Here is a 27,242-nt window from a genome sequence, read left to right as displayed (position 1 = left end):
TTTCTGGACTCCAGGAGTTCTACTTCTTCATGCCTTAACTTTCCTCTTCTCCCAAGTTGGGTAAGGGTTGCATTAAGTGGGTGGAATTCTCCTGTGGCCCTTGTTTAAGTACCTGGGACATACATCAGCAACAGTAGGATCCCTGGGCAGTGCCCTGAAGCTACAGCCCTAAGTCTAAAGAGCAAGCAAACCATGGAGGGAGGAGAAGGAAGCCCTGAAGCAGCAACAAAGCCAATGCCCTATGTGTACAAGTGAGTATCTTGCAACTGCATCTACCTCCCAGGCAGGAACTGCCTGTTCCTTAGTCAGGTTAGTTCCAGCAATGGAGTTTCAAGGAATATTGCAGGGGAGGTTTAAGGGACCCACCAGCACTGCATGGGTCTGGACAAGCACACACCTTGTCCCTGTTAACCTCTCCCTGAGACAGAAGCACAGGAACATGGTTTTTGGAGTTGTCCAGTCTGTCTTTCCCAATGGTTCATCCTGCTGTTTCCATACACAACTGAAAAAGCAGTCACAGAATAACGTGCCCTTCCCTGCAAACCCACCAGGGGAAGATGCACCCTGGTTTTTGAACTCCTTTCATGTGAATGGCAGTAGTGGTGTCTGTTACTTGGACAACAGAAGTGATGTGGGCTCCATGCTCCTGGCTCTGGGTCTCTGTCCATAGTATATCTATGTAAAACACTGTATATTCCTTGGAGAGAGACTTCTGCAGTGTTAAGGCCTGCCCAGGTTATTCATAAATCTGTACCACAACTAACGAGGGTACAGAGCATTGATGCCCCTTTTTCACTGAGCTTTCTTGAGTGTTGTTCTGTAGCCAAAATGCTGACAAGCCCAAGATGTTTCTCTTGGCCAGCATTTCGGATTCAGTTTTCACTCTGTTCCCTTCAGGAGTGTTTTCTCTGACCACACCTTGGACTTGAAGTGAGCTAAGAGCAGAATTACTGTTCAGCTAACACCCACTAGCTTTGAATTGGAGCAGGTGAACTGCTTCTGCACCTCTAAGCTGAGGAAAGGGAGAAAAATGCTTCTTAAAGGCCATAAAGCACTGAACAACAGGGAACAGGACACTGCCAAATCAATGGACATGAGCTGCTCTTGTGTGGGAAGGGTAGCTGGAATTCACATCAGAACAATACTTAACCTTTGACAGCCAGTAAAGGTTTCTGGTTTTGCACAATAAGGCTCTAATACTTAACTGGAATAAATATAGTTTTGGTTTCAGAAACAGAATATCCTTTAGGAACAACTCTAAATGTAACACCAGGGATAGATGGAGCAGTTCCAGTGAGGAAAGAAACGGGACAGGGTAGGGCAAGCACTGGTTAGTGCGCCTCAGTTGCAGAGAAGCTGACATTGCAACCCATAAAAACAGGCAAGAAAGAGACAGCTTAAACACACAGAGGAAGGAATCGTTAGAATTCCTTCAACCCCACCAGGACCTACTGTGAATAAAACCTTCCAGAGGAGTTTCAGCTTATTACAAGTCTTGCCAGGGAGATTCCACAAGTACCACAGCAGCTGCAGCCAGGAGCACTCGGGGCCAAAACAGGCTTCAGTATCACACTGATTTAAGTCAGCAGCCCCAAAGCTCCTGGTCTCTTCCTTCAGATGTAGTGGTGGAGCCCCAGGACACAGGGCCTTAAGGAACCCACTGTAACTGTTGGGATGGCAGTGCCAAGTTCAGGAATTATGGACAAACATGACTGCTACTGTGAGAAGCAGCAACCATGATCCAAACCCCAGAGCACTCACGCTTTTGGCATGGAGACAGCAGGAATGGGTTTACCCAGTCTGTACTGGGGAGAAATCCTACTTCAGCCTAAAAGCAACCTCCCATTAGGAGTTGGCTACATGTTAGACTAGAAACTACAACTCAACAGCCTTGGCAAGACCACCCTTGTAAGAACCAAGCAATTGTGTGCAAGACTCCCACCTTCTGTATGTCCAGTCTCTGAAGCACCTCCATGCTTTATCCTTTACAACTTAACTTCCATGTCTGACAAGGTGTTTCACTACTGCAGCTCCTCAGTGCTTGATGCAGATCTGCTCCACCTTCCCTACCAGTGATAGCACCTGCTTGCATGTACAGCTTTTTAAGGTCTATGGGATGAAAAGATTAGGTAATAATTAAACACAGTTTGAAAATCACCCAGAGAAAGAGCAAGAGAGATGGTTTTATTCTAGTCAGAGACCTTCATTATACAGAAATGATAGTTTATTTCATCCAATAAACAAGAGTGACAGGTAGATCACAAACTGCATCACAGCTACTACCAGCACTGAGACAGTTCACCCACAAGTCTGGGGTAATACAATAACCCAACTGCACACAGCAGAGAATTTAACAATCGGCTCAAAAACAACATTGGGATTTGGTTAGCTTTTTGCATGTAAGTGTGTACATATATATATATATGTATATAGATATTCTTTCCCTACTTAAGTATTTCCTAAAATCCACATGGAAGCACAAATGGCTTTAAACACCTGGACATAGATAGATTTTTCATCTTATATATATATTTATAGATATTTATAACAGTAAAGATATGGTTCTCATTACTACAATATACTTGTTTAACTCCTTTAAGCAGCTGGGAAGAAAGAAAATGAAGAACCCAGTTTTACTACAATCACAGCTGATGTGTGTGTGTCACAAAATACAAACAGAACAAGCCATGGGTGAGATTCGAGTCAGACCATTCCAGGACAGAACAGCTAAGAGGCAGGCAAAGAGTCTCAGAGGGAGCAGGCCTACATGTCAAATGGTGGTTTTGGGCTCTCCGGGCGGGAGGGACTGGCCTTACCCGGCCGGCTGGAGGGTAAAGACAAGGAAAACAAAGGAAAAAGGGAAGGAAAAAGGGGGAAAAGTAGTAAAACAATAGTTAAAATACAGAAAGGAACTGGCATCAGAACAACAGAGGATCCACAACAGAGCAATAGCACTGAAATGGAGATAAGTTAAATCTGAATCAGGCCTTGGTGAAAGCCTGCAACACAAATGGCTCATTCAGCTCTGGTAGAGACATGACATCTGAGATGGACAGGGTTGACATATCTTTAATTCTCAAGTATTTTTTAATACATGTAGCATGAAAAGTAGAAACCAAACCTTAAGAAGATGAGTTGCGATCAACAACGGTTACAAGTTTCCCCAAACACGTACCATCCACATGCAAGAAGAAAAGGCTACGGAAGAAGTCACCACAGTACCCAAACCACACTGGAAGATGTGCTTATCCAAAGCAGAAAGATTTTGAACAAAACATTACACAGCAAAACTCCCTGAAAACATTTGGCTGTCCATTTTGCAAGGGGGGAGCAGCGGATCTATTCCCCTCTCCCTGCTGGCTTCAGGAAAGTCAGCCAAAAGCGATGATGCAAAAGCACTGCATCACCAGCAGGATTGCCCCAGCTATAAGGGAGCCGAGTGTGAGCAGGTCCATGTGCCCCCTGCACGCTGAGGTGTGTGCGCTATCTCAGTCTTCACTCTAGCAGGACTACGCCGATCCACTGAGGTCCCCCCCTTTCCTTGTTTTCCCTGCCTCACTTGGATAGAAGGTTGATTGCACTGTTCCCAACATGAATTTTTGCACCTTAGAAGTCAAACTAATACACAGGACATTGAATCTGCTCCTAACGGTGTCACGTGTTTTGATAGTATTGTTCTTCTAAGTCACACTTTAGTCTTAACTACAAGAAAAGAGCTATAGATCAGTCCGGGTGCTACAGCTAACGGATGCAGGCAGGACACTTATCCAGGCTAGACCAGGCAGATGGACGGACAGCCACCACTTGGGCTTAAGGATGTCCCTGCAGCTGATCTCTCCAAGGAGCCCGTGTACTTCAGGGATCCATGCCACTGAATGAAGGCTACTCTATGCTCACAAAGCAATACAGGACGCACGAGTGAAGACGAAGAGCTCAATCACTAGGCTAGTGTTTTACGACACACCAGGAAGGGTGGGTGGGAGGCAGAGATGTGGGATGGATGAGAGGAGTGACTGTGGAAGGGAGGGTGGGATGGGGCAGCCGCCAGCACGGCATTCGTCGCCAGCTGTCTACAGCCTCGAGTTATAAATCTAAGAGGGACGGTTCAGCCGGTCGGATTATGGTAGGTCGAGTAGGTGAGGCAGGGCCCCTTCTGTTGTGAAAAAGCAGAAAACAAAAACAAGAGAACACACACCGTGGTTAGCACAGCAGTCGCAGTCACAATCACTCATGCTTCTCCACCTCGCCTGAGCCAGCAAGAGAATAAAACTCAAGGCGCAAAGTACCAGATGCAGCTCCACAAAGGAGACTTGCAGGTTTGTATCAGGCCTCACACTGGCCTTTCTGCACAGCATGGATTAGCAGTAAAGCAATCTGCTGGAAAGCCATTTCTGCTCTCCCTCTGGAATTTGGAAGTGCAGAGGTTTATTATCGGTGAGCGCAGTGGCTCTGGAATGAGCGTTGAGAAGCATGGACAACAGTGAGCTCCTGTATCAAGCACATGACAGTCACATAGCATGGATGGGGCCCTCTGAGACACGCTGCTGTCAGAGGCTCTTGGCTGGTTTGGTGGAGCACCTTCTACCCCTGCCCTTGAGGCTACTGCAAGCCTGAGATTCCCTATTGCAATACACGACACTGATGTTCGGGGCAAGCTTGATGCTTCCACTTCTCTAGTTCTGGTGCTCAGCAATTGCAGCTTCTACTTAAATAAAAGGAAATTCGACCATTGCTACTCCATTCTGTTTCAGCTCTTTTGCTAGTCCTTTAGCTCATCAAGTGGGAAGCAATGTGAGTGTTTGCCCTCTGCAGAGATAAAGTATTCTAGGATCTCCTTCCTGTAAGGGACTGGGGAAAACACAAGACAACACCCCTGCTGTTCTAAGTCATTCCTCAGAAGATCACTTCAGACAGACTACAGTTTACAGATTAAAAGTGTTCTGTATGTCACCGAGTCCAATCTATGTTCCTCCTTTAAAGCATACTCCCTGCAGTGTCTGCAACCTAAACAGCGTCATGATAGTGTATCATTATGATAATTAAATTGCTCAGCATCAAGCCAGAGTAGTTTTACAATCCAAACAGCCTGAAATGCAAAGAGCAAATATAACCGGATGCAGCCCAAATAGAGAAGCATTTGCACTGATCACACAGAATCAGCGTCCCAGAATTAATGCCAAACAATTCCACACTGACAAGCTTTAATTTAGATTACAGAGAATCAACTGCCTGCTGGAAATCGTGGTCCTTCCCTAACAAAGGGCCCGATGGAAAGGAGGCGAGGAGGGGAAGAGAGGCAGAGAAGGATATTTGCACCAATACAGTCCTCTGGGGTACAGAAGTCTTGTTGTGCACTGACTGCAAGCCTATAGTCATGCTGGTACCAGCGGAGCTCTGCTCCTATAAACCAGGGCAAGCTCCCTCATCATAGCAAATGAACCAGAGCAATTCTACAGTCCTGTTTATTAGATCTCAGAAGAACTTATTGCTCCATATCTATTAAGCCCCAAATCTCAAAACAATTACAACCACTTGTTCCCTGCCTTGGAAAATGATACATAAGAAAAAGCTTCAGACAGCAAAACATTCTGCAAATGTTATTTCCTTGGCTGGTAACGTCAACAGGGACTACAAGACCCCGCTGTCAGCATGTCAGTTAAGTTACTGCTCCTGTACAGCAATTAAGGATGGGATTGAGCTAACCCGGAAATCACAACCACCTCGGAAGGATGCTGAAATGATACTGTCTCCCAGAAGCAAAACTTACGACGAGATGTTACAGCTGGGGAACCTGTGATACTTGTTTTCATGTCACATGGCATCCCTGCATTCTCTCTAGAGGGTGCTCCTGGTGTAACTGCAGCCACACCAACCAACTGATGGCTACTACCCTCACTGGAACAGCAATAGTACTTGAATTAAACCCCAACAAAACTCTAGCTCATCCTTTAATGAGATGTTGCTGCACTGTCCCATGTGTCAAAAGGGATTTTTGGACAAGTCTGAAGGACTATTTGCATTTCAGGAGTTTGGACAGGTTGTTCTAACAGTCTCTGTGGATTTACATGAAAAGGATGCTTAAAATCATTGGACTATGTGATGTGCTCTGGCAAGAGAGGCCACTTGACCCTACCAGAATAAACAGGGCTGAAAGGAACACAAATAATTCCCAGGTAGATGGGCTGCTTTTTCATAACGTGCTGTGACTGAGTTTTGCAGACACTCAGAGGCTTTCAGGGGGAAGGGCTGCCACTTTTTAAAGTTACAGATTTTGTCTGTGCTCAGCTTTTCTGGAGACAGGTGCAGAATCTGCCTGCTAAGGCTGCCAAAGGCTGAAATGGGCAGAGAAGTCCATTTACACCCAAAATGCTTCAGGCTGTCTCACTGCATCATTAGCAAAGGCCTTTTATGTCACTGAAAAGTCCCTTTCCTCAGTCAGGACAACAAGGAACAAAGCTTTGCTCATGGGGAAGCCTGCAGCAGTCTCTAGTCCTGGGAAGTAAGACCTGAATCCTGGCAGGAGCCTGAGGAGACCAGTTATAGTGACTGTCACATCCTTTGAAGTCAGTCTTTCAAGCTATACCCAGACCCTATGTTCATCATACCTAGGAAGCAATGGGCTAATTGGGAGTTCTGCTGATAAGGACCTAATGGAGATGGTAAAACATTACATTTATTCCCTTGGACTTCAAAAGGATTTGGGTGGTATTTTGGGGGTGGTTTGGCTCTTTTGGTGCTGTTTTGGTTTTTAACTTTCATTTCCTTGGTGCTCTTGATGCCAGATTTAGAACAGAACGCCCCATAACAGCGAGTCCCAGAATGAGGTGCAGACAACAGCAAGCCTCTTCACCGAGGTTCTTCACCAAGATGCATGTTTCTAGGGCTGCCAGGGATGTCTGCAGTAGGCAGAGTATTGGAGGAATCTGCTGATTGCTCCCAGCACCTCTGCAGTGTGTCATCAGTGAGGAGGGCTGGCGGATGACGTCCTCAGAGATGTCAATCGCTGAGCAATCACTGCATTGGTTTGATGGGATGTGGCACCTCTGAGCTCTAACTGCAGTCACATGCAGCAGTGACAGACACCAACTTGCTGCAAGATGGGGGCTAGCTGTGAACTCTGGAACAAGGGCTTGATCTTTTGCTATTCCCGTTAAGATAGTACTTCAACACACACTGCTACCCTCAGTTCTCTCTGCCAGAGCCAGCAGCAAGGGAATCTACAGGAGATGCTGCTGTGCCCCTCTCAGACCTTTCACTTCAAGAAAGGAAGTCCACAGAGAAAAGGAGAAGGGGCCCACCCCCCCCACTTGCCCTATTCTGGCCTCTCTGTCCCTTTATCAATAAGGGCTGGAGTTTCCCAGGGAAAAGATTCCGGAGAATTTGCACAACGCCACTCTTCAGCATTAACAGGACAAGGAAGAGTTTTTGGGCCAGTGCAGTATGCATGAGCCTGCCCCAGTACCCTGCTACATCACTGAACAAGTACAATGCTGCAAGATGCAGGGAGAGACAGGAAAAGGAAACAGGCAGGACAGGCAGTGTTTGGGGGACATGGATCACTAAAGCCTAACTCTCACAGGGGCAGAAGGCAGAGGAGAGAAGGCAGTCTGAATGGAAGCAGAAGAGTAACCTGGAACGTAAAAGGGTCAAGTGGAGAACAAGCAAAAGGGAGTTTGCTTCTAATTGTGACAGGACACAAGGATTACGGGGAACATTCAATGTCAGAGTTACCTTACACTCAAGACATGGAAGTCCTGATATTAATGACCCTAACTCCTGCCTTCCATGAGCGCTGGGAACACAGTGATGATGGGAGGACTCCTCCAACCAGACATTTGAATGTAAGAAGAGGAGTCTGAACTATGCCCCGAGTCTCAATCTTGATTCTAACAGAGCTGACAAACCAAATCAAATCAGAGTTCCCTCAGCTGATCTCCCAGTCAGGGCACATATAAGGCAAATGAGGCACACACAGTTTAGACCTTGTGCCAGAGCTCATTCCCCCATCCCACCTCCTCTATCTAAAGGCAGAGAAAGGGTCCTCTAGTGACCTTCAATCAGGTACTGAGGCTTTCCCAGCTACTGCAGCTCAAGCAGCTGCTCTGACTCTCATCAGCCAGTTTTTCTGTTCAAGACTCCTCCCTTTACGAGATCCTGGCAGAGGTGGTTCATTGGACAAGGGACTCTGTTACTAACACAAGAACTAGGCAGCAGAGCTGCAGAGCAGAGTGATGGAGGATGGGACACAATGACTCATGCATTGCAGGGAGAGTGCAAAACGTACCGTGGCTGCCAGTCCTCAGGGGTCACTGATAGTGATTCTGAAAGACAACATGAAATCAACATGGCAGTTCAGACAGTTCAAGGCACAGGCCACACAGACTGTCAGGAACGTGGAACAGAGACACATGCATGCACAGACACACATTGCACGTCTCCCTGCAGAAGACAGCATCAGTGTGTGCTGCTGGTCAGGACTTCACACACACAACCACAGCCTCATCTTTGCACACATCCAGAACCCTGCTGTGCACAGCGGTGCATGAAAGCTGTCTGCACATCCACTGGCCATTGCTCACTCACCCACCAAGTCCACTCACACATCCAGGCTGATGCTCATACCTGCTGAACCAACAGTATATCTCGGTCTCAGCACAGGTAGCATAACTTGTCTCTGATCATATTAAATGCTAGAGTTGAAACAAACAGCTCAGGAAAGAGAGAGATGCAGTCCTGAGTGCTACCCAAAAAGGGAAGAAGCAGGTGAAGGCTTCTGTTTTGGACATTACAAATAATGAGATCAGCCACTCCGACCTCCTAAATAATTCCAGTCAAAGCTGGGTGATGTTATGCTTACAGTGATGCTGATCACTTGCATCTCTTTCCTTAGATGTACCAAAGAATGGAGAACCCATTAATGCCTTCAACAGGTTTTTCCAATGGTTCAAGCCTTTTCACTTTAACATTCTTCCTTCTCCTTTGAGTTTGCCAAAGCTCTTTCACCTTTTCTATTGAACTAGTTTCTATTGAACTATTTTAACCTGAAGAGCCTAAATGGAGGAGTATTTTCAGAGTTTTCTTTCCCAGAGCAAATCCTCCTGCATAGCTCCAATAAGCATGTAGTCCTCATACAGCCTTTAATCGCACCCAAACAGGACCTTATATTGCTTCAACTCTGTATGTATTTGGCAATATGGACTTCCATAGCAGACTGAATAAATGCCAAGTACACAGGCATGATGGCAATGTTTTATATGTCCTTAATTATATGCAAGAAAACCTTCCTGTGCAAGAAAATGGGCCATGTGGTGTTTATATGTGAAAGCATGTGTCTACAGTTATGTTTGAGAAAAGTACAGTGACACTCATCTAAGTTCATCATTCATAAAATCAGATGCTCAAACAAACTGGAGACACAAAACCTGCCACATTTCTACACGGGTGTGTGCATACACACAAAGCACATCCAGCCGCCACCACACACTTGCAGTTCACTACACGACACCAACTCCTGCAGCAAAGCCCACTCACTCCATCTACAAGAGCTTTGTTCCCCTCACACAACAGCATAGCCTGGTTAGCAAGGGAAAAGGTGAGTATTAAAAAAAGCAACAATGGAGATGGCATTCGTTCACCCATGTCAGAAGGACCCGAGTCCAAGTGCTAGCAGGGAACATTCTTATTCTATATACAGGAGAGGAAGAGAAAGAGTCCCTTGTCATTGGAAATTCTCCATTCATCAGTGAACTCAAATGACAAGCTGGTATCAGGATCCGGAGGAGTCTATGAACAACTGGAAGAATCAGAGACGGGGATCAGGGAATGAGCATCACTTCACAGCTTCTGGAATTACATTCTCAACTCCAGATCAGGGCAGACAGTAACATGCAATCCAACCTACCATCTCTCCCCTAAAGCAAGGGATTGCTTGGTTCAGTATGAAACACTTTCTTTCTCTGCTTCAGTACTGTTCCCTATCTTCAATTAAACCCTCATGCAAATGGCAGAAGAGACATTAAGATAGAATATGACAGATCTCTTCAAAAAGAGAGGCCAATTCATTTCAGCCCATTTGGGGAATCCTATTGTGACAATCAGGTATATAGAATATTTTTCATGAGTGAAGAAATGAAACTGAGTGAAAGGAGAAAGATGGAGACAGAAAGAAGCGTAAGTACACTAAAAATAAAACCACAAAGTAACACTAGATGGAAAAGCAGGGTCACAGGAAGCAAGAGCCAAAATACACAATAGAAGCATGCTGACATCCATAGGTGCCACCAGCAGGACTGGACTCCCTGGGGCAACACTGAGGCATGTGTGGACAAGTGACTGTGGGAGCTGCATCAAGGTGCAGAGGGAGGACTGGGGGCAGAGGCACCAAGAAAGTAAAACCATTTGCACACACCAAAGTCAGAAAGTGGGGTTATAATTGATAACAAGGCCTATAATCAATATGGACTCATCCACCTCTGGGCTGGATACAGCCTGGCAGAGAATATGTCCCCTCTAAACAGGCAGCACCACATATCAGCTGGGGCACTATAACAGGAGGAAGTCTGAACTGCCTCTGCCATGTACTATCACCACCCATTGACAGGCTGGCTGTTTCCACCAGAAATGGCAAAGCTTCAGACATGTGCCACCAGCAACCACCAGAGAGGAGGTATTTTCCAGGAGGGAAGTGATCCCTCTGGCATGCCACTGAGGTGTTTCTGATTATATTCATTCTTTACTCAGCAATTACCTTCTCTTCCTCACAGGGAGGCCAAGTACTCAACACAAAAAGCATTCCCTGTTCCAAACTATTTCCTAAGTCCTGTTCAGCAACATGTGCTTAGGAAATGTACACAACATAATTACTATATTGAAGTGTGTTTGAAGTGACTGAACAGGAAAGGAACTGAGTTTCCCAGCAGGAAAGAAAAGCTGTGTGATTTTAATGCTCTAGACTGGAAAATGTTCAAGTCAATTACAAAAGCAATAAAAAAAGGCTAAAAAAAATTAAATCCATTTATCTGCCAGTGATACTGCAACATTCTCCTAGCCAAAAAACAACCGAACAACTTAAAGGTCTCCAACTCACCTTGAAGAACTCTGGGCCAGGAGAAAAGGGGCAACTTCACACTTTGGGAGCCCTACACAGAGGGAAACTGTCACTCCAGTCCTGCGATTTTTCTTGTGAACATCTACTTGTGAGCAGAGGCATTGCTATGATTGCTTTAATAAAGCCCTTGGGTGCAAGGTCCTCTTCCCCCATTATCTGCACAGAGATGTGAACAGAGAAGACGCTGCCCTGTTCCTGAGAGCTGCTTTGGCAATGCCTCATCTGTATAATGAGATCTCAGTGGACAATGATGCTCCTGCCTATGGACCCAGTTCAAATATCCAAAGACTGTACCCACACCATGCACTCCATTCTCCTTCTATGGCCCAGGCAGGCTAAATGCTGTCAATTATGTTACCCCAAAACCAGACATATCCCACCTGCGTGGAGCAGCATCTCAGGACTTACCTGGGAACACCAGGAGGAGCACGATTAGGCCGAGAAGGAACCTGAGGTGGGGGCCCAAAGGGATCAGGAGAGGCACCTGGCCTGGAGGGCACAGGGGGTGCACCACCCAGTGTGGACCCACCAGCAGGAGGTGGTCCAGGAGCTGGGCCTCGAGACCCAGGTCTGGCGGGTGGCACTGCAGGAGCTCTCCTCTGTGGTGTGGGGCTGGACGTAGGGGACCTGGCAAACAAACAGAAGAAATTCAACTGCAACAACAGGCCTGAGATCCCTCTCTCACCACCAGGTCCCCATATGCCACCTTCAGTGTTCCTTCTTTAGTTTCACACCACTTTATGTACCACCCTTTCGAGGACCATCAGGTTGCCTTCAAAGCTACTTCAGGCCCTATGTAACCTAAGGGTTCAGAACCCTCAGCATCCTCTAAAGATGTATCAGTCCTACGTAGCTTCCAAAGCCTAGGAGCCTCCAACACAAATACCCAGAACTCTTCATCCACAGGGAGAAGAGGACAAGAGGAGGACTCCCTGTCTCAGTAGGAGGCCCCAGCTAGCCACTGAAGAGGCATCAGGCAGGTCTGCGGGGCTCTCCCCCTGAGCCTCTGGTACCTGCGTCCAGATGGTACGCTCTGCACCTGCAGCCAAGAGTCGTCCACCGGTGGGGGCATTGGGGTGCTGATGGTGCTGGTGTTGATGTCCCCGATGATGTTGAGGGCCTCTTTCAGGGCATGGAACATGCGCAGCATCTCGTCACGTCGCTGAGCCTGCTCTGCCGATTCCTCCATCAGTGTATTTTGGTCACCACAGGAGTACAGGTTTGCCAGCAGCTCCGAATGGATAAAGTCCTTGGTCTGTAAAGGAGCACAAAGAGGGAATCAGTTTTCACCCTCTTCCTCAAAACATTCCGTTCTCTCCCACCTCTTCCTCCTTCCAAGCTGCCTTCCATTTTTCTTCATTCTTTCTCTCCCTATTTTTCCCCTTCTCTGGGTCTCCCCACCTCCACTGACCACCGTGTGATAAGTACATTGTTTATCATGAGGTGCATGATTGTCTTCGGCATGAGGTCTCTGATGGTTTTGTTGACAATTGCCATGTAGGAATCCACCAGGTTCCTGATCGTTTCCACTTGTCTCTCCAGCTGAGGATCCATGGAGTGCATGAAGCTGTCTGATCCATTCTCTTCTGCTTCACTGGCCTGCAGAGAAAAGGAGAAACAATTGGTGCTTCAATTGTAACACAAAATTGGTTTTTTAGGAGAGGTAAGAGAAAATAAAGGGAATGTACAGGAAGCGCATGCAATAAATAAAGCTTAAGCTTACATTTTGAGCTGTGATTGTCAACGCACAGCTCAGCTTATATAGACTTCACCTCGGATCTAAGGAGCTTTAACAGTAAAGCTGCTCTCCTGGTAGAAAGTTACTACACAAAGGTGAAAGGCAACAGGGACTCCTGACCAGTGTTCACAGGTTATGGCTCTAGTGAATACTCAAAGCTGCATTTTTGCCTTCAATGCTTAGAGCTTCCTGAAAGGTTCTTCATCTGAGCTGGCTTTCCCACCCTCAGATTCAGTTCAGTCCTGAGAATTAGTCACCATAAATTAAGCCTCCCAGGCTCTGATACACTGCACCTTCATCCTCATTATACAAATGAGAAAACAGATACAGAGGCGAGATAACTGCTTGTCTCAGTGAGACCACAGTAGATGGAATAACCTAGAAACCCCTCCTGATCACTTTAATTGCAAATCCTCCATCGTAAGTCAATTAGCTTTTCTTTCACACCAAGCACATGAATCTCTGCCTGCCTGAAATGCTTTGTTTAGCTTTCTGTAAGGGAAAACCTGGGCCATGCTGTTTGACAGCAAGCAATCACCAAGGCTCTTCCATTTGGGATCAATTTCAAAGCAGCAAAGCATGAAAGACTGCTCTTTCTCAATGCTTATTAAAAAAAGGCAACAAACCAACCTTGACTTTATAAAGAAAAATCTTTCTTGTAAGAACCATCCCAGTCTGAAGGTTCTGCAGCAGTTCCTTATCTTTTGTTTTGGGGAACAAAATACAGGAGAAAGGGCAAATTCTTTTGTTCATTTGAGCTTTTCCTGGGAAGATCTTACATAATGAAGGAACACAAGGTCTCAGAGAGACACAAAGAAAAGGAAGTGGATGTCAAACAGGGCAACTTAAAAAAACACAAGGGTCAAAAAAAACCCCAAAATAAGTTTGCACTAAGATTCAGAAGCGGTACAAAAAGGGAGGAATAACAAGAAAAAAAGGAAAATTCAAACCAAGAACAGAAACAAGCAGCAGGAATCCAACAGAAGGCACAAAGAGGGAGAAGAAGCAAATGCCTCTCAGGAAACTGTGACAAAAGGTAAAAAACAAGAGAGCTATCTGGTGAGATCCCCAGCGGGCACCGCAGGCAGGGAGGGTCAGACTTACTTTGTCCTTGTCCTGGCAGGCCAGTTTGAGCATAGGTGGAAAAAATTAAAACAAAAAGGGACAAAAAACAAAAGACTTTTAATTGGTCTCAGAATTTGGAGAAGATCCCATCACAGCACTGAACAAGCAACGCTCAACCCCACTAAAATACACAAATCCCTGGATTACCCTGGAAGAGGAACAAGTTAATGGTTTAGCTACACTGACAATCAAAATGGGATGCACACCAAGTAAAATCAGATTATCAGCAACACAGAGCAATTTACTCACCTACAACACCTACTTGTTCTTTGTTACATAGGGTTTTGAGACAGTCATGCTAGCAATCGGCATTCTTATGTCAAACCATTCCATTTGCACACCAATAGATGGCACATGTCCTTTACCAGAGTGTGCTCAAGAGGCCCAGTCTGGTTCAAAGCCAGTCTGAAGTCATGTCACTGTTAAAGTCCTCTCCCTAATCCTCTGATATTTAATATCACATCGGTTTGTCAGGAACTACTTTAAGGCAAACCCCACAATCTTCAAGTGTAACAGGAAAAATGAATGCAAGTAGTCTATTAGAAGCAACAAATGCAAAAAGATAAGCAATTATCACTTTTCTAATGGACAACTATTAATAGCAGCTTCCTCTCAGAGAGCAGGAAGGCTTTGAACAGGAACATATACCACAATTCTAGAGAATGTACTTTTAAAGCAGAGCATAATGCTGACAGCAAGTGTTACAGGACAAGGCTAACGGAAGAGATAAGGGGCCTTGCTAAAATAGTATATTAAGGTATCTACCAAGCAAAATGAAACTTCAGAGAACATCTCTCCCTAACTGGGTGACGGAAGGAACAGGAGAACAACTACTACTAAGCCAGAAGTTCCTAACAAGGCTGTACAGTGTTTCTCAAAAGGAATGGCAACTTGGCATATACCAGTTAGTCAGGTAGTTAAATGTCCTACTTAGATTGGGAATTTAATGCCCACAAAGCAAGAGAGCTAGAAGGGCTTATTCAAGGCAGTCTTTGCCTACTTTATTCCCCCTTTGAAGCCACCTGTTACTTTATCCCAAGCTTCCTTAAAGGAAGCACCAGGACATACCAAAAACTTAAAAAGTTTTGTTCCAGAAGACGCCCGGTTTAGTAAAGAGACAAAACCTTCACAAACTTATTTGTAACACAAGAGGATGATGCAGCTATGCTGTGTTCCTTCTGATCCCATAGTTCTGGCTATAACTTACCCCAACACGCTCTGGGTAGACTCCTGCACGAAGGAAGGAAGCCTTCCAGCTATCCACCTCCTCCTGGGTCTCACAGGCCAGCTCCAGCTGCCGGTAGTCCTTGTAAACATTCCTAAAGAGACAAACATTTTATTCTTCTCTATTGCAAATCGGAGATTTGCCCACATTTAACACAGATGTCAATGACCAGGGAATCTTCACAGCCTTGTAGAAGCTTCCTGGACTAAGGCAGAGATGCTTAGCTCCTTGCTAGCATCCTCATCATGACTTTGCAAAAGGGAAGGGACTGTCCCTAGATCAGCTGCGCGTTTCAACTTGGTGTGAATAAGATTCTTCTTTCAATTCTGCCCACTGCTGGACTTCTCCAGCTAGCCTGGGTCCCCCATCTCCTATGGCTTTCCCTAGTCACTCATTAAGAACACTGATTATCAGTATATATTCCAGTTGGATCCAGGTAACCACGCTAAATAGGTGAAGGCTAAGGTCACCCTGCAGGCCATGCGCTGGTGAAGAAAGATGGTACATATATGCAAGACCAGAAGGGATGAAATCAGACTTATTCTTCTGTCAAAAGAAGTCCCCCCATCTCCTCCAAGAATGGCTCTCCCCTGGAGAGCTATCCCAATACACTCATCTACTCCCTCCTATCTAATATTACATAAATGCTGTCCCTAGCTTCAACAGCTTGGCATGGTGAGATGTGAGCATACCTCTGTTCAGTGTTGAAGAGAGCAAAGATGTGCTTGCTGGACATGAACCCCTTCTCAACATCTCGCAGTTTCAAGTTATCCACTGGTAACATGTACTTCTTCTCTTTCTCCTGAAAAAGGAATCAGTAACAAGTCACTCACTGCTCCAGCAAAGCCTCTACTCCGCCAGCACAGAGAAGCCTGTCAACAATACAGCCCCACATCACCAGGGCACTCAACTCACCAGGTCTGTTCAATCTGTGAGAAAAGGGGACCTGTTTTCTCTTGTCCTTACTGACTGCTTTTGTGATGTGACCCAAGAACCCAGGCCCATTAACTCCTCGAGGAGCAGGCAGCAGCATGGCATGACCCAATTCCCCAGGTTGTAGATCACCACCAAGGCCCTCGATCTTCCCAGCAAGGGGTCAATCAGCACGAAGACCCTCACCAGCCACTTGATACCTCCATCCTCGGGACAGCATAAGTGGGGGAAAACTGCTGCTGGTCAGAGAAGGGGCAATCAGCCCTCACAGCCTCACTATTGACACCTCAGTGTTTTACTTATGATCATGACAAGCCTATATCCAGGTTCAAGAAAAGCCACACATGTGATAGAGTAGCTGATTTGCCACAGATACAGACTGCATCAACTTAAATTCACCTCTTCAGAAGAGCTGACCTTCTCATTTCATCCTATCACTGTCCTACACTATTGATTACTGCAAACCCTCTTAAAGTATTAATTAAGCAATAATAAATATACACCCAAAGATCAAAGAGCAAGTCTGGCTATAAGAACACAGGTTACTGTAAGGTTACCTCAAGGGCTCCTGTGTTGGAAAAAGAACATAAATCAATAACCATGCTCACTAATGAAGCTCTCATGCTTCAAATGATGAGAAGCTGCAGCAGTACAGGCAGTTTGCTGCTCGGTGGATGCTCAAAACCAGAGCCTGGAATTTTAGTGACCAGATTCAGATTGCTTGAAGGGATCTGTTTTCCAGAACAACTGCACCCACAACCCTCCAGTCTGGTTCTTATGAGACCTCTCCCAACTGCTAAACACAGAACAAGGCATCCAAAACCAAACCTCAACATTTCTGACCCTAGATATCATCTTTAACAAAGAATCTTGAGGTTAATTTTCACATTTAACATCCAGAAGCTAAGGCAGAATCATTCTCCTTGCTCAAATCTGATCTACAGCAAATTAACAGAAGTGAGTTTGATTTAAGGTCCCCATTTGGAACATCTTGTTCCAGCTGGGTATTATACCCCAACATAACAAGAGAGGGAGCCATCACACTGGTCTCCTAAAGGCAGAATGCAGCTACCCGAGACTGAAATAGAAATAGAGCATACTTCTGTGCGCAAGCATGCATGTGTGACTGTCCCCTTGTGAGCATCTTGCGTGTTTGTAGACCTTTCTTGGCTGGAAGCAACAAAACACGATTGCTCTCAGGGGAAACAAGAACAGAAAACAAAGATGGTCAGTGAGCAGAGATTAGCTAGGAAAGAGGGACAGGGCAGAGCAGCAGATAAGGACGACAAAGCTGCTGAGCTCAGACATCCGTCCAGCCTGACACCCTCTTCAGTTTCAGTGAAATAGGCTTGAGTTTGCTAAGGACAGCAGCCACTACACGGTTCAGACACAGCCCAAAGATCAAATCAGACAAGTTCATTCCAAAATTCAAGCAACAAGAATATCCCAGAAGCCAGCACTTAGAAACCAGAAGAGATCACTTGGGTACCTATCAAACTCTCCATTCTCTCGCAGAAATGCCAGGCTGTGAAAGCATGAGAGCTCTTCCAAGCAAATTTCCCTGGATATTTTACTATGGTTCATCAGCCTGGTGGGCAAGAGCTTTTGTGATGAGACATCTGTCAGCCAGGTACTGGGCTCAGAGCCAGATCACTTCAGGTTCTGTAAGCCACACACAGCTTCCAGCTTTCTGTTACTTTGGATTATTATTATGCTGGTGTAGACTGAACTAGTGACCTAGAAGGGAAGTACACCAACTGCTAAGTCCCTGTGCAAGTCAGACCATCCCTGCCACAGCCTCCCTTGCCTCAATGTCCCTGCATCCACCCCAGTGTCTCTGGGTTAGTACAAGAAATCACTGATGTAAAATCATTTTTCTCAGGCGGCTTTAATATTAGAACCATATTATTCCATGGAAATCTAGCAATGCAGTCATTCTTCAGGGGAAAATAAAGGCAGCAAAAGGTAAGGGAATCCCATGTCCCAGATATGGAAATACATGCTCTTTGCCAGAGTTTCAACTTTCACCCTTTCCAAGCTCTTGCATAAATGCTGCCACGTGATCAAGACAACATCATCTCTGCATGCTGATCTTCCCATACACCAGAGGGAAGATGCATGCATTTGTCTGCCAGCATAAAATACCACAGTCAAAAGGATGACACTGGCTCAAGGCAAGAACCCCCCAGCTCACACGTGCTGCAGGGCAATGCACACTGACAAAAGCCCCTGGGGCTCTCCATCACCCCACACCTCCCCCTAACCAGTCCCCCACTTCAGTCTTTCCAGCTTCTCAGTTTTCAACCCAGCCTGTTTTATATCAACATTCTGACTTCATTTCCTGAATGTAGAGACAGGAAAGTGTGGAATGAGCTGCCAAGGGCTGAGCCTCTCAAAACTTTGGCTGAGCCCTCTGCCCATATGTTAGCAATCTGGCAGTATGTGCTATGGCTGAACAGCATCCTGGCCAAGAGGGGAAAAGGGCTTCTCTCTCTCTAGCTTTCCAGACTTGGAGGAGGGGAGAGAAGGAAGAGCCAGCACATATCGAAATGGGAAAGTGGTTTGTGAAATACTATATTAAAAGCCCGCAGTCTGATCCCAAGAGGCTTACATTCCTTGTAAGGTATCTCCCTTCATCTGTAAGAAGGAGGAAAAAAACACCTCTCTCAGCAGCAGAGTAGGTGTTGTATAAAATGTGCATGCTGGCTGTGAGTTAATCTGTAGAGCCATGAGGCCAAGGAGAGGTAGTGAAGTGGCAGAAGCATTTAGATTGGTTGTAATAAACAGAACATGGATGCTCAGTGTTAGGGAATGAAGCAGGCACAGGGCTATTTACCCATAATCAGGGCTGCTGTTCCCAATGGGAGACACACTGCTTGCATGGAGAACTGCAGAAAGAGATGACTGCAAGCTACTTGCACAGGCAGGATAAGTGCCAGAGGATTACTCCCCCGCCTCCAGCACAGTGCAGATACAGCCAGATGGCTCTGTACTTTGCATCTACCATAGAAAGAAAATACACATGGCCAAGGAGGAGACCAGGATCCACCAGCCATTCCAACTGTGGGGCAAGAAACACAATAGCTGGAGAAAAAACATAAAGAGGGATGCTGCAGTTGCAGCCTGATGTTGCAATATCCATATCGTGGCCACACATCTCCTGATGGTGGCTAAATTCTGAGACTGGTTTTGGTCAGAGACAGCAATGGTCTGCACTATCATCTCAATTATATGTTGTTATCTTATAGGTAACAACCTACAGGAGGTTCTCAAAATCCAGCAGGCAGCAAGCCAGCCTGACTGAAAGCATCTCCTCCATTCCTTGGGCTGCCTCAACTGCAAGTTACGTTTTCCTCCTCTTGGATATATGTAAAGTGAAGCTGACAGATGCATGTGTGGGCTCCCCTAAGGCTGGAAATTGGCACTGGCAATACAAGAAAGTAATTGGCAGAATTATTAGGTCTCAGTTTGCTTTTGGAGCACAAATAAACTAATTCAAGGTTTCCCTGTAGCTGTTATGACAAACAAATTTCGCACAGAGACAAGGCTCTGTGGATATGGGAGAAAGAGCATTGCCATTGTTTCAACTGGTGGCCATGTGTAATGAGGAGAAATTCATCCTGTTTGAACCTCTTAATCTCCTTTCATTCTTGTAAGACAAAGCACTTCTTGTAAACAAACCTGCCCCAGAGATGAAGGGAGGTTCAGCCAGACTGTTTGTATTAAACACATGCACAGCACTTCGGGAACTGCTGTAATCAAACTCCACTCACATGGAAACACATTAACATCATAACGGATGATAACACACTGCACGAATGCATGTACAGTACAAGAGTATTGGGAAGAAGCCTCTGAAAAACTGGAGTATTTGAAAGCAGTACTGAAGGTATTTGAGGATTTGAAGTTGAACCACCCCCCATTACTGACCACTTTCTGCCTGTCTTTGCAAAGCAAATGCACATCAGAAGAGCTTTACTTCTAAGCTGTGATTCTTCCAGGAAGCCCAAGTCATCCCCAAACACACATGCACCTTGAGGCCAGCTTTCTAAACCACAGCCCACCTGCATCACTTTTACCCTCGGAGCACAGTTTACCAAGCACACTGTGATCACTGCTCCAAGCAGCTGCAATGGCTTGTTTACATCGGAAAGCTGCACCGGTTTAACTTAAACAATGCACCCTAAGATTTTAAGCTGATTTACTTCAAAAGCTCTGTAGACACTAGGCCTGGCCTCATGTGATTAATCACAGCCAGCACTGTTGGCTTAGTAAGCACAGCGATGGTAATCAACTCACCTGCATAAAGCAAAGACTATTTACATCAGCTGAAACAGCCGTGCGGCTCAATGTGCACATGAAGTGCAACCCCAGGAAGCCATGAGAAGGCATATGAGAAACCAAGGCAGAAACTGAGTCGCTTCAGAGAGGCTACAGTGCCCAAAACCCCACTGCTATGACCTCTGTAAGGTCACAGCAATGCTCACCAGCCTTTGCAAAGGACAAACAGGCATTTCTCCCGACACCAGCCCCTGTGCCAGGGATGAACCTCCCTTGAGTAGATGACTTGCTTTGATGAGGTGAAGTACAACATGCATGCAAAGTGTTGCACGCCGCTGGGGAAAGGAGAGGGTTGGTTACCCTTCCCCAGTGCATGGTTAGAGCCACAGTGGGAGCTTTGGGCATTCATATCCTCGGCCACAAATCCTAGCTGCCCACCAGGATGCCTACAGGAGAAGGGGATCCTGGAAGGGAGGCACGCAGCATACATAAAGCCCTCTTTATCCCTGCAGCGCTAAGGCAGAGAGGGAGCAAACCGCACGGGCTGAGGCTAACATCTGGAATCGTTACATGGGAGCCAAGCGCCACAGAAAGCGACAGCATTCCTCAAGTTTCCATGCGGGGTAGGGAACCTTCCTTTCCCCCCGCGCAACCCCATCCGTCAGCCCGCTCACTTCCTGCCAACCTCCGGCCTTCCCAGCAGCCAGCAAGCTCCTCCCTCGAGTCTAGTTAGCTTTCCACTGCCACGTCAATTGAGGCAGAAGGACAGAAGGGGAGCAAGAAGGGAGGGAGCAAAAACCAGAGGAAAGGAGGGAGGGAAGCTCAGCAATGCCAGATATAGTGGAGGGGGGGAGGGAGAGAAAAAGAGGGGATGCGGATTTGCTCCTGCAAGTAGCTGGAGGTGAGCTGCAAGGGCAATGGGCCAACGTGGGTCAAAGGACCCTTTTGGGAAGCAAAGGTTGGTCCTGTTTGAGCTTTGCTCCGGACATCAGGACAGAATGGGGCAGAAGAAGGTGAGGGTGCATGGGGCCTGGGAATCCTCCCACACAGCTCCATAGGGAAGAAGAGGAGTTGAATGAAGCAACAAGTTCTGCACACCTGGGTGACAGCCAAAACTTCACAGCATTTCCTCCTCAAACAACAGGAATTGACTTTTCTTGTTCCTCTCTTTCTATATAGGTGCAGCATATCCCCAGGTACCAGCCTGACACCAGCACTGGAAGAGGAAGGAGCTTGGCAGCTTGCTCCAAAGTGGAAACCTGCAGAGAACACCAGTTCTTCTTCCCAGCTGCCAGAAGTGGATGCTTTTTCAGTGACGACTTGGACTTTCTTTTACCCCATCTCTGCCCCCCAAACCCCATCCCAAAAGCATGGATGGGGAAAAGGACTAATGGAGCTGCTGATAGCCGGAGAGCAGATTGCAGAGGCTCCACTCCGTCTGCCCAGTGTTCAGACTACCTGTTCAGGACTACGAGATTGTACAGTAGTCTGCACATTGGTTAGGCTGTGCTGGGATACACCTCACACTGCCAGTGCTGCACGGGGACGGCATCACCTGCACGGCAGAGGGACATGCTTGGAGAGGGTGGGGTGCGGGCATAGCTGCATGCAAAGTCCACTCATCCCTCAGCCTGGGAGGATATAACCCTTTGGAGCAATGCTTGATCATCACTTTTACCTGCCTGTCCAACCAGCCTGCTCACAACCCTCCCCTTCCTCCCTCCATCTCTCTTTCATCCCCTTATTTCTTTCAGTTCCATGCACTTGTCCCAGGTAGCTGTGTTGAGAGTGGCTTGTGCTTCACATGCTGAACTTTGCCATAGAACGCAGAGACAGACGCATGGGAGGCACAACCACGCTGTGCTTTGCTACCTGAGAAGGCAGGATCAAGAACAGAGAGGTGATTGGAAAATGGGGATTTCACATCTTAAAAGAAAGCTGGTCATTAATAGAAAGAAGGATTTCAATCCACAAAGGATTGAAAGATGAAGGTTTGGATGCTCTGGAAGTTGTGTTTGCTTTGGTGTTTGTCTGGAAAAGAAAGAAGAGAAACAGTGAAAGAGTAAGTGAGGAATGATTGAGATATTATCCATGAGAAAATATGCACTTATGAAAATAGGGAGTGAATGAATGAAGGAGCTCCACAGAGGATGTAAAGAGAAGGAACACATTCCAGAGAGCACCTAAGAGTAGTGTGAAAGAAGGGCAGGAAGAGCTTTGGAGCAGACCTGCTCCTACAAAGCCCTGGCTGCAGCCAGACCCATCAGCAAGTTTCTGATCATTTGTGAGCATCAGAGCAAAGAAAAGGATTTCTGCCAGCCGAGATGGGCCTCAAGGGCACAGACTGCTGGGGGGGGGAGTGGGGTGTGTGTATGTGTGCAGTGGGGAAACAATCTCAGTATTGATCAATGTATTTTTAAACTAGAATGGGGTACAGCACATGGACAGGTACAGAATAAGCAGCTATTTGGTGACTGTCAACAAGGTCACATCTTTCCCAGGACAGAATACCTTTGTGCTTCAAGCAAAAGAGAAGGCGTGAAGACCAAGAAATCAAAGAGCTCAAGCACAGTTGTTGCAGCAGGAATCAACATGATGTATAAAGAAGCATCCCCCACGCACCTGAAAGTATCTAAACCACTGTGCCCAGCCCTCCTGCACACACCCAGAGGATTCAAACCCTCCGACACTGCATGCAACACATACTTTTACACAAGCAAATAAGGCCATATTCTTCTCATGTCACCTGTTCTTACGAGTCCCAGCCTTCTAGTACATGATTTACCTGAGTAAGGACAGAAGGTCCCATCTGTATTGTACATTCACACAAACTCCCAAAGGAACCAGCAGGTATATCCATCTACCCAGCTGGGCAAACACTCCAGCACAGTCACTCCAACAGATACAGTCACCCTTGCAGAGCAGACGACGCAGGGGTCCCCTCCAGCAGGTAGTAAGCTTTACTAATAGGAACCGCTGAGCACAGTGCTCACTGCATCTTGCCTACAAGGTCCTCAGCAGCAGCAGCAGCTCTAGCCCAGCTCACAGACCCTCTTTTCCAGCAGGCAGGAAAGCCCTGCAGAGAAGTGGGCACTGTGCATTTCGTAAGGAATTCAGGCAGAAGGACTATTCAAATCAGCTTCTTGTACTGTGTCCACTATGGAGCTTGCTGAGCAGCTATCCTGTGTGCTGTGCTGCTGCTCCAGCCCTGGGGACACTGTGGCCTCTCTGAGCAAAGGAAATCTCACTCTATATTGCCAACAGCCAGAGCAGGCTCCTCCCCATCTCTCCTTCCCACTGCTGGCTGCAGCATGATCCCACAGGGTTCAGGAGGTGCAGGTACCTCAGGAGGGTCTCCAGGTCTTGGGAGGCCAGCTTTCTGTGGGGCCGCTCTCCATGGGGCCAGCATTTGACTCATTGGAAGGAGACAGGAAGACAAACAGAGCCCAGGAGCACACACACATGCTCTTGGCAGCGAGGCTGAGTGGGGAGCCAACTTTCCACCCCCGCCTGGTCTGCTCTTTCCTTCCCCTCCCATTCTCCCCAGCACACTCCTTCAGGCCCCTCCAGAGCATCCACAGCCACATATCCCTGCTAGCATGTAATGCTGGGCCCTTTAAGACATTTTGAGTTTCAGTTCCTTTCTTCAGAGGCAGAAGAAAAACAAGCCAGCCCTGCGGAAAGAGTGGTATTTCACTAATGGGGTCCAGATGTCTTCATTCCACAGGCTCTGGGTCCTGGCTTGCAAAACAGGGCAGGGAGAGGCTGTGCCCCCAATCCCCTCACAGAGGTGCTAGCCTAGCCTTCACCCACCACACACCTTCTCATCCTGCTTCTTTCCCCATCGTCACCCACAGCTCTGCCATCAGCATCTCCATCCACACCAGATGGATTCACCTCCCTCTTCATTCCCGCTGGAAAGCTGCCATAGCACAGGGGAACTGGGACAAGAGAGCCCACAGAAGTGCAGGGTGGAGCAGACAAAGCCTCCCCCCCTTGCTCCCAGAGCTTAAGTGAAGAAAGATCATGGTGTACAGCCTTTAAAAACCACACAAGAATGTCTCAGGAGCTGTAGAGGACATGGGTCCTCCTGAACTGCTGGAGAAGGAAAGCTCTAGGACAGACATGCCAAGGTAACTCTGAAAGGGGACCATGCACTGCATACAGCTCTTTGGAATGGAGCTGACTCTGTGCAGGACTGAGGTTTGGGATGGGAATCACCATGCTCAAAAGCTCTCCAAGCTGCCCTTCAAACGCACCAACTTTTGGCCTAAAACAACTGCGGAGCCCAGGTGAAAGTTGCTTCCTTTCTCCCTCACAACAGTCAGTGATCAAGGAGTTGAATGTGGGGAGGAAGCAAGTAAAAACATGCTTCCCTTTCCCCCCTGCTCCCACTCCACTGAAGACAAAGACTCCTTTCTCAGAGGCGGCTTAGACCTCATCAGCACTGGTCCTCTGGTGTTTAAGGGACTGAGGCTGGCAGGGAACTGTTTTCATTAGGCAGCTCTACCTCTGCTATGCTGAAAGGAAACAGTGCAGACCTCCAGTTGCTACTGACCCCCAAGGCTGCCCTCCCTCAGGAGGGAAGGCAGGTCTAATCCCCATCCCAAGCAACTGGAATCTATCAACAGTTTATACATCCCCACTGCAGCCCTCCCTCCCTCCCACTCCCCAGGGAAGGACAGGGAGTTCTGATCATGTCTGTAATGCAGATGTGGCAGCTGGCTTTGATTAAACTACTTGATGTTTATAACCAGTCGACCTGCATATGCAAACCTAAAGGAAAGGAAAGCCTCCCCAAGCAGATCTGAATGAAAGGGCAAGGGTCTTACAGCAGAGACACACTGATTTAGTGGAAGACATTTCAGTGCCTGGTTCTTTAATTAGGAAATCACTGCCTGCTCATCCATAGCAGCACAGCAGCAGTCTCCATGCAGAAAGTGATATTTAGAGGCTGATTCATCACTGGGTTTGTCATCGTTTCCACCTGCTGAGAATGAGACAGGCCCACTGATAGGAACTAGACAAGAAGCTAGGATTAGCTGCAGCTCCCAGGCACATTAATGTGCGCCTCAGAACATCTGAGGGACACAAACCACAATAAGAGGCAGAGCAGTTTCTTCATTTGCAATCAAAAACCCCCATCAATTCAGAACGCATGACAAAAATCATACCAGGTATTTTTAATCCCTCAAGCACACTGAGTAGGACTAACCCCTTTGATCGCGTTCTTACCAAAACCATCCAGCTATTCTTTCTCTCTTCAAAGTCATTAGAAAAGACAATTATCTACCTTTGTCTGGCACAGGAAGCAGCACACTGTTGACAATGATAACTTCTGTTGGGACAACTCTGTCTGCTTAAATAATCTCCCACTAGAGCACAAAAACCCCACAACACATTGTAGAGTTGCTTGAAACCCCTGAATATTAGGGATTCTGGCATGTTCCTATCAGTGATATTCCACACATCTCTGTACTTTACATCAGCAGTATTCTAACCATTCACAACTTCGACAGTTTTACACGTAATGCATTAATGGCATGTTCAATATAGAAACATTAAAGAAAGACATTCCTGCTTTGCAGGTTTAACAACGGAATCCTGGAGAGGGCAAGTAATTACTCCAAGTCAGGAGAAGCCAGCATCTGAGCTGCAGCTTCAGGTCCATAGCTCCTGTTGCTATACCGAGAAAGGAGATGCTTTCTTTCTTGTGACTGAGAGAGATGCATGAAAACCTCTGCCACATTCCTTCAGGAAACTCATCACAGCTCTCCTCAAAATGCTGGCAAAGTCCAAATCTTGGAACTAACCCATCAAAGCCTTAATAGCAGCTGCCAGAGCAAGACAAATAAAGGTCAAATTCATTCCAAGTGTCTGTCAACCTTCTGCTGAGCCAGGGCTTCAAGTACAGATGTTACTCCTTGTGCATCAAAAAAAGCCACATTCACATCAATTGAGAAATGCTCAGCAGTGCTGAGACCACAGAGCCTGCCCCAAGGACAGTTTCAGCTTGTGTCACAAGCTGCAGACAGTACTGAGGAGACACATCTGTAACACCCAGCGAACTGAAGGCCTTATGCTCATCAGATGTACAAGATTCAAGTTGTGCTACTCACCTCATCATCCTTGTACCAGGAGAGGTTCTCTGCTGTCAGGACAAACCAATACTCCTTGGAGCCACCCTTCATGATCCCAATGTTGTTGATGGTGAGCCAGCCCTTTCGGATGACCTAGAGGGGCAGAAGCAGTAAGCATTAACATGTGCCCTAAAAGCCTGGCTTTAGGTGACAGAGGAAAGATCAGAGGGTAACCCTACACACAGAGTAGTATGGAAAGACAAGGAACACCATGCTCTCTGCTGCTGCCAGAAGAGCCCCCCATTCAACTGGCCAGTGAAGGTCTTCACCTTAGAAGGGCCAGGAATAGTATAAAAAGGACGCAGGAAGGAGCCTGGCAGTGCTGTGCATTATACCCCCTGCCAAGAGGAAAGAGATGCAGGAAGAAGTGCATCAAGAGTGCCTCGGATACTGGCACAACCTACAAACACCAGATCACAGCAACACACCCAGAAAAGGCCATGCCTAGAGAAAAGCAGGATGCCAGCACACCTTTGGGCACACTGAGCGTGTGGAGTGCTTCACTCAACTCAGGGGTTGGGGCAAGAAGAAATGGGCAAGCAACCCAGAAAGAACTGAGTTTAGTAAAAGGAGACACTAAGTATAACAGAACAAAACGGTGCATCTGGAATTAGTACCCTGGACTTCTACCCAGGTATTGAAGTAGTCATTAATTTAGGGCAAAACAAGCTCCTTTTAGGTCTCGTGTGTAAA

General features: G+C 46.8%; 1 protein-coding gene across 21 annotated transcripts in view; it reads right to left on the bottom strand.

Annotated features, from left to right (window-relative positions):
• Positions 1–2,163: 2,163 nt before the first annotated feature.
• Positions 2,164–27,242, bottom strand: part of DNM1 (dynamin 1) — a 64,546-nt gene continuing 39,467 nt past the window's right edge. For 4 of the 21 annotated variants that reach the window (XM_061476719.1, XM_061476723.1, XM_061476718.1 and 1 more), the window contains 8 exons: positions 26,529–26,642; positions 15,888–15,997; positions 15,178–15,289; positions 13,950–13,961; positions 12,536–12,706; positions 12,121–12,362; positions 11,516–11,734; positions 2,164–4,153 (listed from right to left, as the gene is read on the bottom strand). In XM_061476719.1, the coding sequence (XP_061332703.1) occupies positions 4,084–4,153; positions 11,516–11,734; positions 12,121–12,362; positions 12,536–12,706; positions 13,950–13,961; positions 15,178–15,289; positions 15,888–15,997; positions 26,529–26,642 (1,050 nt within the window). In that variant the 3' untranslated portion in view covers positions 2,164–4,083. Of the gene's footprint in view, positions 4,154–8,284; positions 8,322–11,086; positions 11,139–11,515; positions 11,735–12,120; positions 12,363–12,535; positions 12,707–13,949; positions 13,962–15,177; positions 15,290–15,887; positions 15,998–26,528; positions 26,643–27,242 lie in introns of those variants that run through there. The other 17 variants (XM_061476725.1, XM_061476726.1, XM_061476720.1 and 14 more) reach the window with 15 other exon arrangements.

This window comes from Pezoporus flaviventris, unplaced genomic scaffold (assembly GCF_033815535.1).
Source record: "Pezoporus flaviventris isolate CSIRO_AGI_PZ_B2104156 unplaced genomic scaffold, CSIRO_AGI_Pfla_v1 ptg000097l, whole genome shotgun sequence".
NCBI classification, from domain to species: Eukaryota; Metazoa; Chordata; class Aves; order Psittaciformes; family Psittacidae; genus Pezoporus; species Pezoporus flaviventris.
The sequence above is the reverse complement of the archived record's forward strand: the minus strand, read 5'-3'. Positions and strand labels throughout refer to the sequence as shown.